General features: G+C 37.7%; 1 protein-coding gene across 7 annotated transcripts in view; it reads left to right on the top strand.

Moving 5' to 3' along the window:
- MRPL1 (mitochondrial ribosomal protein L1) overlaps positions 1–18,164 on the top strand; it is a 140,269-nt gene that overhangs the window by 120,098 nt on the left and 2,007 nt on the right. For all 7 annotated transcript variants that reach the window (XR_005382931.1, XR_005382932.1, XM_038582347.1 and 4 more), the window contains one exon: positions 10,483–10,564. Coding sequence is in view for 5 of the 7 variants with exons in the window: in XM_038582347.1 (XP_038438275.1) it covers positions 10,483–10,564 (82 nt within the window). In the remaining 2 variants the exon portion in view is untranslated. The remainder of the gene's footprint in view (positions 1–10,482; positions 10,565–18,164) is intronic.

Here is an 18,164-nt window from a genome sequence, read left to right as displayed (position 1 = left end):
GCTGAGCATCATTAGCCAACAGGAAAATGCAAATTAAAACCAAAATGAGATACTGCTTCATACTTACAGGGCTGTCTGTTATCAAAAATACCCAAAAGTAAGTGTTGGTGAGGATACAAAGAAATTGGGACCCTGTGCGTTGGTGGTGGGGATGTAAAATGGTGCGGTTGGTGTGGGAAATGACATGACAGTTCCTCAAAAAATTAAACATACAGCTACCGTAGATCCATAGATTGTAGTCATAGTTAATATACCCAAAAGAATTGAAAGCAGGAACTCAAACAGATGTGTGTACAGCCATGTTCATTGCAGCATTATTCAAATAGCCAAAAGGTGGAAGCAACCCAAGTGTCCAAGACAGATGAATGGATAAACAAAATGCATATTCAAGCGTACTTTGGAGATATTGCAGGTTCAGTTCTAGACCACTGCAATAAGTAAATATTACAATCAAGTGAGTCAAATGAATTTTTTTGGTTTCCTACTGCATATAAAAGTTATGTTTATATTATACTGTAGTCCGTTAAAGTGTGAGATAGCATTATGTCTAAAAGAACAATATATGTGCCTTAATTAAAAATTACTTTATTGGGGATCCCTGGGTGGCTCAACGGTTTAGCGCCTGCCTTCGGCCAGGGGCATGATCCTGGAGTCCCAGGATCGGGTCCCGCGTCAGGCTCCCTGCGTGGGGCCTGCTTCTCCCTCTGCCTGTGTCTCTGCCTCTCTCTCTGTGTCTCTCATGAATGAATAAATAAAATCTTAAAAAAAAAAATTACTTTATTGCTAAGAAATCCCAACCATCATCTGAGCTTTCAGGGATTTGTAATCTTATTGCTGATGGAGTGATAGAGGGTCTTGCCTTCCTGTTGATGGCTGCTGATTGATCAGGGCAGTGGTTGCTAAAGGTTAGGTGGCTGTGGAAATTCTTATTTTAAATTCTTAAAATAAGTCAACAATGAAGTTGGATTGTTGCAATTGACTCCATAACAAATATAATAATGAAAAGGTTTGAAATATTGTGAGAATTACCAAAATATGACAGACATGAATTGAACAAATGCTGTTGGAAAAATGGTGCCAGCAGACTTGTTCGACATAAGGTTGTCACAGAACTTCAATTTGTGAAAAATGCAGTATCTGTAAAATACAATAAAGTGAAGTTCAAGAAAATGAGGTATGCTAGCTATATATACAATGGAATATTATTCAGTCTTAAAAAGGAAGGAAATTCTTACACATATATATAACACGTATGAACCTTGAAGACATTATGGTGAATGAAGTAAACCAATTGACAAAGGATACTCTATGATTCCACTTATTTGAGGTACCTAGAGCAGTCATATTCATAGAGACAGTGGAATGGTGGTTTCCAGGGGCTGGAGGAACAGGAGAATGAGGAATTAGTGTTAAATGGGTACAGAGTTTTAGATGAGGAAGACGGAAAAGGTTTTTGAGATGGATGGTGGTGAGAGTTGCACAACAATGAGAGTATACTTAATGCCACTGAACCACATACTTCAAAACAGTTAAAATGGTATATTTTATGCTATGTAAATTTTACCACAGTTTTAAACAATCACAAAGGGAAGAAAAGTTATGCCCTGTTACTCCATTTGTATGACATTTTTGAGAAGACAACACTTTAGTCACATATCAGGAGTTGCCAGGGTTAGGAGTGGCAGAGAGAGATCACGTGAGAAAGTTCTTTTGGTTATTTATTATGTATTGTGGTGATGGTTCCTCAAATGTATGTGTGAGTTAGAATTCATGGAACTGTAAACCTATAAAAGGTCAATTTTTAATCTTGAAAATATAATTGCATTTTAATCTGTCTTTAATCCTGAAAATATAATTAAAAAGCATATCAGCTGTAACAAAATAATTAGCCTGTTGGGGCTGTGGTGGTGGTGAAGGTGGGGATTTTGCTTTTCCCTCCACTATCACTATGAATGAGTCTCATTTCAAAAAAATGTGAAGACAGAAAGTATGCCCTATAATTTGTAGCATCATAAAGGACTGCTTTTGTAATTTTAAATACTAAACTGAAACTAATTTTTTTATTAACAAGTATGTAATAAAATATTTGAAAAATGTTAAATAGCATAAGAATATAAAATTCATACAAGGGTTGCCCTTGGTTACATTTTAGTATTTTTATTACTGCTGTCTCTATGCTTGTAGTTTTTGTTTATGTAATTGCTATCATACTATAAATTAACTTTATATTTTCTTTTTCTTAAATACTGTTTCTTGAATACTTTTCGAATTATTAAAATTCTTGCAAGATACCATTTTAATAGCTATATCATAATGTCATGTAGGTATATCATAATTTATTCAAACTTGATCCTTTTCTTGGGCATTTAGACTGTGATATCTCTCATTATTATATATATCATTCCTGTGAACATAAATTCACATCTTTCATAGGTACAGAAATACAGTCTGTGTATAAATGTGTAACCCTTCATTGAAAAGTCTGAATTTAGTGGGATACAAACACAGAGTAGTTTTCTCCGTTCTGATTCTAGCTGTGCCATGTGTACGATTTCCTTTCTTTGTTTCCTTCTCTGACATGTTAGATAGATCTCATAATTCGAGTGACTCTCAGTAATTAAAAGTGCAATCTGATTCAGTTCAGAACTCTAATCTCATATGCAGAACTTTCCCTTGCTCAGTTTGGAACCAGGCTTTTATGGCTCATGTGATCTGAAGTGAGGAGGGCTTCATTAAGTTTTCACTCACACCTCCTCCCACTCTGGAACTTAGAGTGCTACAATGACTTGATTCAGTTCTGAAATACCTTGTCCCAATCACCTTTGCAGACCTGATGAAGGGAATAAGGGATAGAAGGCACAGGCCTCTGCTTACCTATGTATATTTCTTGTCTCCACTTTGATTATTGCTACATCTCTGGCAACCCTTAGTGTTTTCATGTCCCTCATAGCATGTGTTTAGCCAGCTAGTCTCCCCTTTGCTAGGTGCCCCCTCTCTCCAAGACTTCTTGGAGCTTTGCCTCCTTATTTGGCCTGCTTCTACTTAGGTGGATGTTGATTATAATAGGACTTTTTTGGCGCCTTTAATTGCTGGTTATCTTTCTTTAGAATATAGGGTACTGGGCAGCCCCGGTGGCGCAGTGGTTTAGCGCCGCCTGCAGCCCGGGGTGTGATTCTGGAGACTCTGGATCGAGTCTCGCATCGGGTTCCCTGCATGGAGCCTGCTTCTCCCTCTGCCTGTGTCTCTGCCTCTCTCTCTCTCTCTCTCTCTCTCTCTCTCTCTCTCTCCTTTGTGTGTCTCTATGAATAAATAAATATTTTTAAAAAAATCTGTTAAGAATATAGGGTACTTGTAGTATGCCTTTTTTTGTTTCAGATTTATCACCTGATCTGAAAGTCCTGAAGAAACTTCCAGAAAAGCCCCATACAACATCTTCTAAACAAATATCTAGGGCACCTGAGTGGTTCCATGTTTGAGCCTCTGCCTTTGGCTCAGGTCATGATCCTGGGATCCTGGGATTGAGTCCCATGTCGAGCTCCCTGCGGGAAGCCTGCTTCTCCCTCTGCCTATGTCTCTGCCTCTCTCTGTGTCTCATGCAGAAATAAATAAAATCTAAAAAAAAAATAAAAAATAAAAATAAAAGAATTTAAACACATATCCAAGCTTTGGACAGTTGTTAAAGCAGTCGCTAAGCATTTTTCCTACTGTTACTTTAAATGGCAATGCAATTCTTAGCCTGACAAAACATTTTTTTGCTTCATCTGCATAGTAGATAGTTAGTTAGAAATGTCTCAGCATCTGACAAAGCTTTCTGTTAACAAAACAAAATCTTTTTTGATCTAGCAAAAATTAATGGCTCTTTTTGCCCATTCACGTCTTTAAACATCATCCTTCAGTCTGTCTTCCATACCAGGGGTCTGCAAACTGGTCTGTGGGCCATTTCTAGTTCTTCACTTGTTTTCGTAAGGCAAATTTCACTGGAACACAGTTGGACTCATTTGTTCATGTATTGTCTATGGCTTCCTTCTTGCTAAAGAGTGGAGTTGAATAGTTGCAACACAGACTGTTTAGCCTGCAGAACCCAAAATATTTGTTATCTGACCATTTATAGAGAAAGTATAACAACTCCTGTTTTACACCCATCCTGTAGAATTCTTTCTAAAATCCACTCAGATATACCATTTGTCTGCTGAGAAAAATTAAACATTAAATAGTTTCTCACAGCTTCGCAGTTCCAAAAAAAAAAATATTTAGCCTTACATTTCAATCTTTTCGTGGTCTCCAATCCCTGTGTCAGGTTTGGACTCAGTATTTCTTCCTATTTTCGGTGATGGAGGCTAAAGTCTGGAGTTACAGATTGGCAGCTTACAGGCTAAATTTGGTCCTCATACTGCTTGGGCCCAAATAGTGGTTTTGTTTTTTTTTGTTTTTTTTTAAAGATTTTATTTATTATTTATTCATGACAGAGAGAGAAAGAGAGAGAGAGAGAGAGAGAGAGAGAGGCAGAGACACAGGCAGAGGGAGAAGCAGGCTCCATGCAGGGAGCCCGACATGGGACTCGATCCCAGGACTCCAGGATCACGCCCTGGGCCGAAGGCTGTGCTAAACCACTGAGCCACCTGGGCTACCCTGTTTTGTTTTTTTTGAATCAGCATGAAAAACTAGAGGATATCACAAAGAAGTTCAGATTTCTAGTTCTTGACAAGTCAGGAATTCTGTTAACGCTGGCCTCTCATGGGCCTCAGTGCTAAGTAGCTTTCTGCCTTCCCCATGTGGAGTGGTGCTACCCACCTCTGTGCAGCCTGTGTCACACAGGTTTTGTATGCATATGCATTCACATCTGGTCCTCCTCAATCCTACGAGTTAACCTGCTCTAGCCACTGTAGGCATTTGAGTTTGCTACACAGGCCTAGATATAGTGAACTACCTTGTGTTCATCTGTTCTACCTTATTATCATATTATATCATGCTGCTCCTTCTGCCTAGAAGATCCTCATTGTCCCTCAAACCCCTTCATCCTTTAAGACTCAGTTAATCTTTAAGACTTACTTGTCACTGTCTTTGGGTAGCCTTTTCTCTCAAAGTCAATCACTTCTTCCTCTGTGCCCTTATACTACATTGTTCACAATGGAGTGGCATATATGATGATGTGTTTTAGTTACCTGATTGTAAGTTCCTTGAGAGCAAGATTTGTATCTTATTCATCTTTTGCTCCTAGTTCCCAACCTGATGATGGACAGAGTGGGAGATGAGAAAGGGTTTCTGAATTATATGGTGTTGCTGTCTCTACCAAAAGTTGGCAGGTGGTAAAGGATTCATTTGACAGAAAAATTTGTATTTTTTCCCACTTAAATGCATATTTTTTCCATTAAGTATTTCACTTAGTTTCTTCTTTTCCTACTCTATAACAAACTCATTTGTGTTTTCCAGGCAACTGATAATTTATTTTTCATAAGAGCTACCAACACTTAAAAACTGTGTCCCACGTCACAAGCTAGTAAGTAGTGTAAGTGGACTTCAGATTAAGATTTCTATGCTTTTAGAGCTCACTATAGCTGTTGAGCCACTCCTTACCAGGGGTATGTGCCCTTTGATAAGTTACAAAGTTTTCCAAGTCTTAGTATCTAATGGTAAAAGAGGAATTGCAGTAGTTCCTATCTCAAAGGATTCTTGGGAGAAATGAATGAGAATATTTATGTAGTGCTAAGAACAGAGCTTGGTGCAAAGGATTTACTCAATAAATTGAGATGCTTGGGGGATCCCTGGATGGCTCAGCGGTTTAGTGCCTGCCTTTGGCCCAGGGCGTGGTCCTGGAGTCCCAGGATCAAGTCCCACATCGGGCTTCCTGCATGGAGCCTGCCTCTCTCTCTCTCTCTCTCTGCCTCTCATGAATAAATAAAAAAATAAAATCTTTGAAAAAAAATCGAGATGCTCAATCAGTTATTCTTATTATTATTTTCCTTAATGTATATAGGAGACACACATTATTTTCCTTTTCTTGGTTGAGACTGTTAGGAGTCATGGTGATTAAGACCACTGGCCCGTCTGCAGAAACTGTATGCTAGGCCATGCTGTATTTAATCTTAGAATATTGTGTTTGGAAGAAATTTTGGAGGTCAGATGTTCTAACAGGTGCTTTCCAAAGGAGCAGTCCTCTCCACGGTTTTCAGTTAGAGATGATCATCTACGGGCTGTCAGAACGTTTACAGTGACAGCACCTGACAACCTTAGGAAAAGGAACGTGTGATTGTTAAAAAATTATGTGTGCATACTTCACTTGTTTGCTTTAGTTTTATCCCCTGTAAAAGGTAAAAAATTAAGTCAAATAATACACTATAGTCCTTAGTCCTCCAAAATATTTGGAGACTCATCTTTTTTTCTAGCAGTTCTCAAAGTGTGATTATAGATCCCTGTTAACAGACACACTTTCCTCAGAAGCCTTTCTTCTCCCTTCCCCTTTCTTTTAATCAGAGAATCCATGAAGACCCTGAAAGCATAGACTAATTTTTGTGTGTCCCTGTGTGCAGTTTTCTGGAGTGAGATTTGATAACCTCCCAAAATTTAAGAATCATTGCCTTGGGGGGGCGGGGACGGACTAAAATGGTGGTGTAGTAGGAGGACCCTAGACTTTCCTTGTCCCTTGAACACAGCTAGATAACTATCAGATCATTCTGAATACTCAAGAAATCAACCTGAGGGCTGATAGAACAAACTGCATAGCTAAAGGGAGAGAAGAGATCACCTCCAGGAAGGTAGGGAAGTGCCAAGATGTGGTTTGGGGGAGAAACAGATTGTGGGTGCCGCAGAGGAAGGGAGTTCTGGAGCTAAAGAGTTGTAGTATACTAAGTGAAATAAATCAGAGAAAAACAAATACTGTATGATTTCACTGATACGAAATTTAAGAAACATGAATGTGGGGGGGGGGAAGAGAAAAGACTTTTTAAAAAAGAAAAGATTTATTTGAGAGAGCAAGAGAGAACATGAATGGGAGGGGCAAAGAGAGAGGGAGAGAAAATCTCAAGCAGACTCCTGCTGAGCTTGGAGCCCAACTCTGGGCTCCATCATACGACCCTGAAATCACAACCTAAGCTGAAACAAAGAGTTGGATGCTTAACTAACTGTGCCATCCAGATACCCCTACAGACTCTCAACTGTAGAGAATAAATTGTAGGTTGCTAGAGAGGGAGGGAGGAGTTAAATGGGTGATAGGTATTAAGGAGTGCACTTGTTGAGATGAGTGCTGGGTATTGTACGTAAGTGATGAATTACTAAATTCTACACCTGAAACTAGTATTATACCATGTACTAACTAATGGAATTTAAATAAAAACTTGAAAGAAAAGAATCACTGTGTTAGGTACTCATGACTACAGTTTGCCTTGCATACATCTACATCTCAAAAGGATGAAAAAAATGGTCAGGAACCATTGATTTTTAGTTTTCTCATAAATTGTAAAAACTAATTGAGGGCAAAGGTTAGGAATTGCATGGAAAGAGGAAAATCTGAGAGTTAAAGCAAAGAGAGACATATGCACTGAGCCTCTACCCAAAAACATCTTTGGTAAGTCTTCCATCTAGTCTGCTTAGGGAATTATTTCTGACATAATAAGGGATGTTAAGCAGAAAGGAAGATTCAGTAGTCTTTTCTTGAAACCATGTCTGCTACAGAATGAGGAATAACTATCATGTTCTGTAATGGGCAGTCATTTAACTAAACGTAAGTAGGATTGTAACTATTAGATATTCAAATGCACACATAGGCACATGTATGAATATGGTGCTTACTATAGTTCAGGGTTCACCAATCCCAGTTTTCTTTTCTGCTGTACCAAGTCTTATGCTCTGATATTGAGAATCTAACAGATAATATCATCTCAAAATGGTCTGTCCTACTTTTGTAAGACTATAAAATGTTATTGCATGAGGGCACTATAGAAGTGAGAGTAACTGAGATATAGAGAAGCCTACGAATGTTAACTTTCCTGAGTTATCTCTAGGTTATTGTCAGCCCAAATTCCTTTCCTATGCAAGTTTTGATAAAATTCATACATGCATACTTTTACTGGGCCATAATTAGCACAAATAGCCAATTAAATAATCACAGTTACTGCATAAACCATAAAATATATAGATTTTTTTCATAATTTTATGTAATATCTAAAAGAAAAGGTAAAATTACGTATTATGCCCATAAATATTTTAAAATTTAGTAGAGGACACAGTACTAAAAATTAGACATGCTAAAATTTGGACAAAAACATGAACTATGTTTGAAAACATTTTTAGGTATTTCAGAACTTAATGAAATCATTGAAGTTATCCTAATAATGAAAGTTGCAGAGGAAGTATTTGTTTTGTGTTTTTCAAGCATATGTTGCATATGTTTAGCATCTTGTTTTATCTTACTGTAGGCAGGATGAGTCCACAGAAGTATAGTTGAGTTTAGTATATTCAGTATATTATATAACAGTGTAGAGCGTAACTTAATAGTAAATAGTAAAAACATACGTTGGACATCTTGCTTTTTCTTGTACTTATTACTTTCCCAAATTTAAGGTAGCAGTGGGTCTTTAACAAAGGGTGAGGGAGCTTACTAGAGCTGTGGTGGTTACTTCATTAGATAATAGAAAGAAGGACAATTTGATTAACGTAGAGAAGTACAGATGAAGGGAGACACATGCTGATCATCTTAGTTTTTGTTTTGCTTTTTAACAAAGCAAATGTAAGGTGCCTTTTCTGCCAGTGAACTACTTGGTTAGAACATATGGAGTTCTGTGGACTTAAGAAGGTGAATTAAGCATTGCTTGATATTATTTTTTTTCCGCTCACAGTTTCACTTATGGATTGGCATAACGTGAAAATGCCTCCAATAATATCCAAACCTTCTCATTTAGGATTTGGTATTGCATCATGTCCAAGTGAATGTAAAATAAATGGTGATGATGAGAATAGTTTTTTTTTTCATGAGGAATTCTCTTCATGCTTACACAGCACATTTTCCACAGGGGTTTCAGAGTCACTAGAAAATAGAAAACATACTTGAACTCTTACCATGTGATTTTTTTTTTTTTGCCATTATGCTATTATGAGTTTTACATGAATTTCAAAAAATTGATTCATTTGGCAAAGTGTAAAATCCTTTAAACATCGGGATGTAATATAACTGATTTTAATTGGTATATTTTAGAAGAGTAACATGCATTAAATTTAAATGATAAACATTCCAAAGTTGTGAGCTAAGTTTTGGAGTTTTATGAATAGGGCTTGTTCACTATATATGTACTTACTATAATTTTTGTTGAATAGCAAGATATTTGTTATTGCATAGAGTGTTACCATAGCATCCTGAAAAATGTCTCTGTATCAGATATGTATGTTTGAATGTGTGGTAGTTTTATTTTGTACTCCTGAAAGCATGAATTTCTTTTTTTTTTTTTTTTTAAATATTTATTTATGTATGATAGTCACAGAGAGAGAGAGAGAGGCAGAGACACAGGCAGAGGGAGAAGCAGGCTCCATGCACCGGGAGCCTGATATGGGATTCGATCCCGGGTCTCCAGGATCACGCCCTGGGCCAAAGGCAGGCGCTAAACCGCTGCGCCACCCAGGGATCCCAAGCATGAATTTCTAAACATTTTCTTGGCGTCCTTTAAAAGTAAATCAACAAAGGGGATGCATGAGTGGCTCAATCAGTTAAGCGTCTGACTTCTACTCAGTTAAGCGTCTGACTTCTACTCAGGTCATGATCTCTGGGCCTCATTTTGGACTCTGCTCTCAGTGCGGAGTCTGCTTGTCCCTCTGCACCCCTCCTTTCCCCACTCTTGCTCTCTCTATTTCACAAATAAAATCTTTAAAAAAGAAAACAAAAAGTAAAAGTAAATCAACAAAAAAAAACTTTAAGGAGGGATCCCTGGGTGGCGCAGCGGTTTAGCGCCTGTCTTTGGCCCAGGGCGCGATCCTGGAGACCCGGGATCGAATCCCACGTCGGGCTCCCGGTGCATGGAGCCTGCTTCTCCCTCTGCCTGTGTCTCTGCCTCTCTCTCTCTCTGTGACTATCATAAATAAATAAAAATTTAAAAAAAAAAAAAAAAAAAAAAAAAAAAACTTTAAGGGGATCCCTGGGTGGCTCAGTGGTTTGGCGCCTGCCTTTGGCCCAGGGCACAATCCTGGGGTCCCGGGATCAAGTCCCGCGTCAGGCTCCCGGCATGGAGCCTGCTTCTCCTCTGCCTGTGTCTCTGCCTCTCTCTCTCTCTCTCTTTCTCTATCATAAATAAATAAAATCTTAAAAAAAAAAAAAAAAAAAAAAAAGAAAACAAAAAAAACTTTAAGACGAAGTATCACTAAATCCTTGGAGATAGGGATCAGGGATGGTGTATTCTGCCTCAGGAAAACACTGTCTAAAATAAATACTAGTGTAGTCACCAAGAGTTGCATTATCTTCTCATTTTCACATTATTAATGTTATATATCCTTTTCTTTCAGCTGGATATGCAAAGTGACCAGATAGCTGCCAATCTGCAAGCAGTTATCAGTGAAGTTTGTAAGCACAGACCACTCAGTTTGGGTAAGTGATTTGCTGGAGTACTTCCCTATTGCTCTGTGATTCTTTAAGAATGTAAAATATTAAGAAAACAATCAAGTTAAGAGCAAGTACAGTATACAATAGCAGCATTATTTTCTGGAAGCTGTTTAGTAGGCTAGAAACACATATAGTGCCCTTATTATTGCATTATGTGCCATGCATATTCTCTTTGCAATTTCACTCCTGGCTGGTTGCAGCCAAAAAAGGGTTCATTATACTCAGTAGACTCTTTGTTTATAGACTTACTATTATAGGACTCTGTCAAGTTTAGTTTTATAACCCAGTGTATAATTAAAACACAATCTTAAGCTTTTTTTTTTTTTTTTTTTAACCTTCTTTGGGAGTTAAACACACTGGTGAATAAATACCTCATTGTTAATTCTGCTGTTGTAGATATGGCCATAGTTCTTAGTAATTGTATGTGTATGCATTCTTATATTCTATGAGGCACTTTAATTTCAGTATAGGATCTTCTGAGACTATGGCAGGAGTGGAATGATGAACAGTAAATCTCTAAAAGGAATATATCCTCTTTTTACAGTTTTTTAAATAGAAGTATAATTAACATATAATGTTCTTTTAGTTTCAAGTGTACAACATAGTAATTCAGCATTTGTATACATTGCAAATTGATCTTGATCGCCACCATAAGACTAGTTACCATCTGTCAACATACAAAGTTAATAAAATAATATTGACTGTATTCCGTGTGCTGTACATTACATCCCATTGACTTATTTCATAACTGAATGTTTCTACCTCTTGATCCCCTTCACCCATCTTGTCCCTCCTCCAACTCTATACCCCCTTGGCACCCACCGCTCTGTTCTCCTTATCTGTGACACGGGGTTTGGTTTGGTTTTGTTAGTTTTGTATTTTAGATTTCACTTATAAATGAAATCATTGGTATTTGTCTTTCTCTGTCTGAATCATTTCATTTAGGATAGTGTCTTCAAGGTCCTTTAGTGTCACAGAAAGATTTCATTCTTTAATATGCCTGAGTAGAATTCCATAGTGTGTGTGTGTGTGTGTGTGTGTGTGTGTGTGTACCATATCTTCTTTATTCATTCATGTATAGATGGACACTTAGGTTGTTTTCATATCTTGGCTATTATAAATATGCTGAAAGGAACATAGAGGTGTTTATATCTTTTCAAACCAGTGTGTTCATTTTCTTTAGATATACCCCAAAGTGGAATTGCTGGACTGTTCTTTTTTTAATTTTTTGAGGAATCCTCATACTGTTTTCCAGTGTCTGCACCAATTTACATTCCCACTAACAATGCATGAGGGTTATCTTTTTCTCCACATCCTTTACAACATGTTATTTTTGATAATACCCATTCTGACAGGTATTTGATTTGCATTTCCAATGATTAATGATGTTGAGTTTCTTTTCATGTGCCTGTTGTCCATCTGTATGTCTTTGGGAAACTGTCTACTTAGATTCTCTGCCCAATTTTAAGTTGAATTTTTTTGTTATTGAGTTATAGGAGTTCTTTATAAATTTTGGATATTAACCCCTTATTGGATATATGATTTGCAGATACCTTCTTTTGTTCAGTAAGTTGCCTTTTCATTTTGTTGATAGTTTCCTTTGCTCTGCAGAACTTTTTAGTTTAATATAGTCCCACTTGTTTTTTTTTTTGTTTTTTTTTTTTGCCCTTTTTAGTCATCCTAAGAAAAAAAACCTGCTAAGACCAATGTTGAAGAGCTTATGACTTGTGTTTTCTTCTAGCAGTTTTATGGTTTCAGGTCTTACTTTCAATTTTTCAAATTCTTTGAGTTAATTTTTTTTTAATTTATTTTTTTATTGGTGTTCAATTTACTAACATACAGAATAACACCCAGTGCCCGTCACCCATTCACTCCCACCCCCCGCCCTCCTCCCCTTCTACCACCCCTAGTTCATTTCCCAGAGTTAGCAGTCTTTACGTTCTGTCTCCCTTTCTGATATTTCCCACACATTTCTTCTCCCTTCCCTTATTTTCCCTTTCACTATTATTTATATTCCCCAAATGAATGAGAACATATAATGTTTGTCCTTCTCCGACTGACTTACTTCACTCAGCATAATACCCTCCAGTTCCATCCACATCGAAGCAAATGGTGGGTATTTGTCATTTCTAATAGCTGAGTAATATTCCATTGTATACATAAACCACATCTTCTTTATCCATTCATCTTTCGTTGGACACCGAGGCTCCTTCCACAGTTTGGCTATCGTGGCCATTGCTGCTAGAAACATCGGGGTGCAGGTGTCCCGGCGTTTCATTGCATTTGTATCTTTGGGGTAAATCCCCAACAGTGCAATTGCTGGGTCGTAGGGCAGGTCTATTTTTAACTCTTTGAGGAACCTCCACACAGTTTTCCAGAGTGGCTGCACCAGTTCACATTCCCACCAACAGTGTAAGAGGGTTCCCTTTTCTCTGCATCCTCTCCAACATTTGTTGTTTCCTGCCTTGTTAATTTTCCCCATTCTCACTGGTGTGAGGTGGTATCTCATTGTAGTTTTGATTTGTATTTCCCCTGATGGCAAGTGATGCAGAGCATTTTCTCATATGCATGTTGGCCATGTCTATGTCTTCCTCTGTGAGATTTCTGTTCATGTCTTTTGCCCATTTCATGATTGGATTGTTTGTTTCTTTGGTGTTGAGTTTCATAAGTTCTTTATAGATCTTGGAAACTAGCCCTTTATCTGATAGGTCATTTGCAAATATATTCTCCCATTCTGTAGGTTGTCTTTGAGTTTTGTTGACTGTATCCTTTGCTGTGCAAAAACTTCTTATCTTGATGAAGTCCCAATAGTTCATTTTTGCTTTTGTTTCTTTTGCCTTCGTGGATGTATCTTGCAAGAAGTTACTATGGCCGAGTTCAAAAAGGGTGTTGCCTGTGTTCTTCTCTAGGATTTTGATGGAATCTTGTCTCACATTTAGGTCTTTCATCCATTTTGAGTTTATCTTTGTGTCTGGTGCAAGAGAGTGGTCTAGTTTCATTCTTCTGCATGTGGATGTCCAATTTTCCCAGCACCATTTATTGAAGAGACTGTCTTTCTTCCAATGGATAGTCTTTCCTCCTTTATCGAATATTAGTTGCCCATAAAGTTCAGGGTCCACTTCTGGGTTCTCTATTCTGTTCCACTGATCTATGTGTCTGTTTTTGTGCCAGTACCACACTGTCTTGATGACCACAGCTTTGTAGTACAACCTGAAATCTGGCATTGTGATGCCCCCAGATATGGTTTTCTTTTTTAAAATTCCCCTGGCTATTCGGGGTCTTTTCTGATTCCACACAAATCTTAAAATAATTTGTTCTAACTCTCTGAAGAAAGTCCATGGTATTTTTTTTTTTTTTTTTTTTTTTTTTTTTTTTTTTTTTTTTTTTTTTTTTTTTTTTTTTAAGTCCATGGTATTTTGATAGGGATTGCATTAAATGTGTATATTGCCCTGGGTAACATTGACATTTTCACAATATTAATTCTGCCAATCCATGAGCATGGAATATTTTTCCATCTCTTTGTGTCTTCCTCAATTTCTTTCAGAAGTGTTCTATAGTTTTGAGGGTATAGATCCTTTACATCTTTGGTGAGGTTTATTCCTAGGTATCTTATGCTTTTGGGTGCAATTGTAAATGGGATTGACTCCTTAATTTCTCTTTCTTCAGTCTCATTGTTAGTGTATAGAAATGCCACTGACTTCTGGGCATTGATTTTGTATCCTGCCACGCTACCGAATTGCTGTATCAGTTCTAGCAATCTTGGGGTGGAGACTTTTGGGTTTTCTATGTAGAGTATCATGTCATCGGCGAAGAGGGAGAGTTTGACTTCTTCTTTGCCAATTTGAATGCCTTTAATGTCTTTTTGTTGTCTGATTGCTGAGGCTAGGACTTCCAGTACTATGTTGAACAGCAGTGGTGAGAGTGGACATCCCTGTCTTGTTCCTGATCTTAGGGGAAAGGCTCCCAGTGCTTCCCCATTGAGAATGATATTTGCTGTGGGCTTTTCATAGATGGCTTTTAAGATGTTGAGGAATGTTCCCTCTATCCCTACACTCTGAAGAGTTTTGATCAGGAATGGATGCTGTATTTTGTCAAATGCTTTCTCTGCATCTAATGAGAGGATCATATGGTTCTTGGTTTTTCTCTTGCTGATATGATGAATCACATTGATTGTTTTACGGGTGTTGAACCAGCCTTGTGTCCCAGGGATAAATCCTACTTGGTCATGGTGAATAATTTTCTTAATGTACTCTTGGATCCTATTGGCCAGTATCTTGTTGAGAATTTTTGCATCCATGTTCATCAGGGATATTGGTCTGTAATTCTCCTTTTTGGCGGGGTCTTTGTCTGGCTTTGGAATTAAGGTGATGCTGGCTTCATAGAACGAATTTGGAAGTACTCCATCTCTTTCTATCTTTCCAAACAGCTTTAGGAGAATAGGTATGGTTTCTTCTTTAAACGTTTGATAAAATTCCCCTGGGAAGCCATCTGGCCCTGGACTCTTGTGTCTTGGGAGGTTTTTGATGACTACTTCAATTTCCTCCCTGGTTATTGGCCTGTTCAGGTTTTCTATTTCTTCCTGTTCCAGTTTTGGTAGTTTGTGGCTTTCCAGGAATGCGTCCATTTCTTCTAGATTGCCTAATTTATTGGCGTATAGCTGTTCATAATATGTTTTTAAAATCGTTTGTATTTCCTTGGTGTTGGTAGTGATCTCTCCTTTCTCATTCATGATTTTATTAATTTGAGTCTTCTCTCTCTTCTTTTTAATAAGGCTGGCTAATGGTTTATCTATCTTATTAATTCTTTCAAAGAACCAACTCCTGGTTCTGTTGATCTGTTCCACAGTTCTTCTGGTCTCGATTTCGTTGAGTTCTGCTCGAATCTTTATTAACTCCCTTCTTCTCTTGGGTGTAGGATCTATTTGCTGTTTTTTCTCTAGCTCCTTTATGTGTAAGGTTAGCTTTTGTATTTGAGTTCTTTCCAGTTTTTGAATGGATGCTTGTATTGCGATGTATTTCCCCCTTAGGACTGCTTTTGCTGCATCCCAAAGATTTTGAATGGTTGTATCTTCATTCTCATTAGTTTCCATGAATGTTTTTAATTCTTCCTTAATTTCCTGGTTGACCCTTTCATCTTTTGGCAGGATGGTCCTTAACCTCCACGTGTTTGAGATCCTTCCAAACTTCTTGTGATTTAGTTCTAATTTCAATGCATTACGGCCTGAGAATATGCAGGGGACGATCCCAATCTTTTGGTATCGGTTCAGACCCGATTTGTGACCCAATATGTGGTCTATTCTGGAGAAAGTTCCATGTGCGCTTGAGAAGAATGTGTATTCAGTTGAGTTTGGATGTAAAGTTCTGTAGATATCTGTGAAATCCATCTGGTCCAGTGTATCATTTAAAGCTCTCGTTTCTTTGGAGATGTTGTGCTTAGAAGACCTATCGAGTATAGAAAGAGCTAGATTGAAGTCACCAAGTATAAGTGTATTATTATCTAAGTATTTCTTCACTTTGGTTAATAATTGATTTATATATTTGGCAGCTCCCACATTCGGAGCATATATATTGAGGATTGTTAAGTCCTCTTGTTGAATAGATCCTTTAAGTATGATATAGTGTCCCTCTTCATCTCTCACTACAGTCTTTGGGGTAAATTTTAGTTTATCTGATATAAGGATGGCTACCCCAGCTTTCTTTTGAGGACCATTCGAATGGTAAATGGTTCTCCAACCTTTTATTTTCAGGCTGTAGGTGTCCTTCTGTCTAAAATGAGTCTCTTGTAGACAGCAAATAGATGGGTCCTGCTTTTTTATCCAGTCTGAAACCCTGCGCCTTTTGATGGGGTCATTAAGCCCGTTCACATTCAGAGTTACTATTGAGAGATATGAGTTTAGTGTCATCATGATATCTATTCAGTCTTTGTTTTTGTGGACTGTTCCACTGAACCTCTTCTTAAAGGTGAATTTGAAGAGTCCCCCTTAAAATTTCTTGCAGAGCTGGTTTGGAGGTCACATATTCTTTTAGTTGCTGCCTGTCTTGGAGGCTCTTTATCTCTCCTTCCATTTTGAATGAGAGCCTTGCTGGATAAAGTATTCTTGGTTGCATGTTCTTCTCATTTAGGACCCTGAATATATCCTGCCAGCCCTTTCTGGCCTGCCAGGTCTCTGTGGAGAGGTCTGCTGTTACCCTAATACTCCTCCCCATAAAAGTCAGTGATTTCTTGTCTCTTGCTGCTTTAAGGTGCTCCATGCACCGGGAGCCCGACGTGGGACTCGATCCTGGGTCTCCAGGATCGCGCCCTGGGCCAAAGGCAGGCGCCAAACCGCTGCGCCACCCAGGGATCCCTGTGATAGGTTTTTTTCCTTGTGGCTACCATGCGGTTCATATATACCATTCTATGTATATAACAGTTTGTTTTCAATTGGTAGCAACTTAATTGAAACTCATTCCAGAACTCTGCATTTTTTTTTAAAGATTTGATTTCTTTGAGTGAGAGAGAGGGAGCAAGCATGAGTGGGAGGAAGGTAGAGGTAGAAGACTCCCTACTGAGCAGGGAGCCTGATGCAGGACTTGATCTCAGTGCTCTGGGATCATGACCTGAGCCAAAGGCAGATCCCTAACTAACTGAGCCACCCTAACACCCTGGGAAATCTACAGTTTTTTTCCACCCTCTGTATTTTATGGTTTTTATGTCACATTTTACACTTTTTCATTTTATATATCCCTTAACTAATTATTACAGTTTTAGTTTTACTACTTTTGTCTTTTGACTTTTATGCTAGCCATATAGGTGAGTAAATGTACTACTTTTATAATATATTTACAATTTCCAGTGAGATTCTTTTTACTTTAGTATGTTTTCTTGTCATTATTAGTACTATTTCATTTCAGTTTAAAGAAGTCCTTTTGACATTTCTTAATAAGATTAGTTTAGTGATTATTAACTCCTTTAGCTTTTACTTATCTGAAAAACTCTATCTCTCCTTCTATTTTGAATAATTTTGCTTGGTAGAGTATTCCTGCTTGTAGGTTTTTTCTTTTAAGCACCTTGAATATGTCCTGCCCTTTACTCTTGGCCTTCAAAGTTTCCTATGAAAAATTTGCTGATAGCCTTATGGGGTTTCCTTTGTGTGTATCAAGTTGTTTTTTTCCTGCTACTTTTAACTTTAACTTTTGACATTTTAATTATAATGTGTCTTGGTGTGAATCTCTTTGGTTTTATCTTATTTGGAACTTTCTGACCTTCTTGGATTTGGATGTTGATGTCCTTCCTCAAGTTAGGGTTTTCAGTTATTTTTTCTTTGTTATAAGTTTTCTGCCTGTTTCTTTTCTTTATGGAACCCCTATAATGAGAATATTATTTTGCTTGGTGTTGTCCTATGTATTCCTTAAGCTATTTTCACAATTTAAAATTCTTTTTTTGTTTGTTTGTTTGTTTCCCTGTCTGGGTGAGTCCATTGTTGCATCTTACAGGTTGCTGATATGTTCTTCATCCAGGTGCTATTGAACCCTTCCAGTGTATTTTTCAATTCAGTAATTTTAGTCTTCAGCTCTGATTTTTGTTTGGTACTTTCATATATTTT

Source organism: Canis lupus, chromosome 32 (genome assembly GCF_011100685.1).
Source record: "Canis lupus familiaris isolate Mischka breed German Shepherd chromosome 32, alternate assembly UU_Cfam_GSD_1.0, whole genome shotgun sequence".
Taxonomy (NCBI): domain Eukaryota; kingdom Metazoa; phylum Chordata; class Mammalia; order Carnivora; family Canidae; genus Canis; species Canis lupus.
The sequence above is the reverse complement of the archived record's forward strand: the minus strand, read 5'-3'. Positions and strand labels throughout refer to the sequence as shown.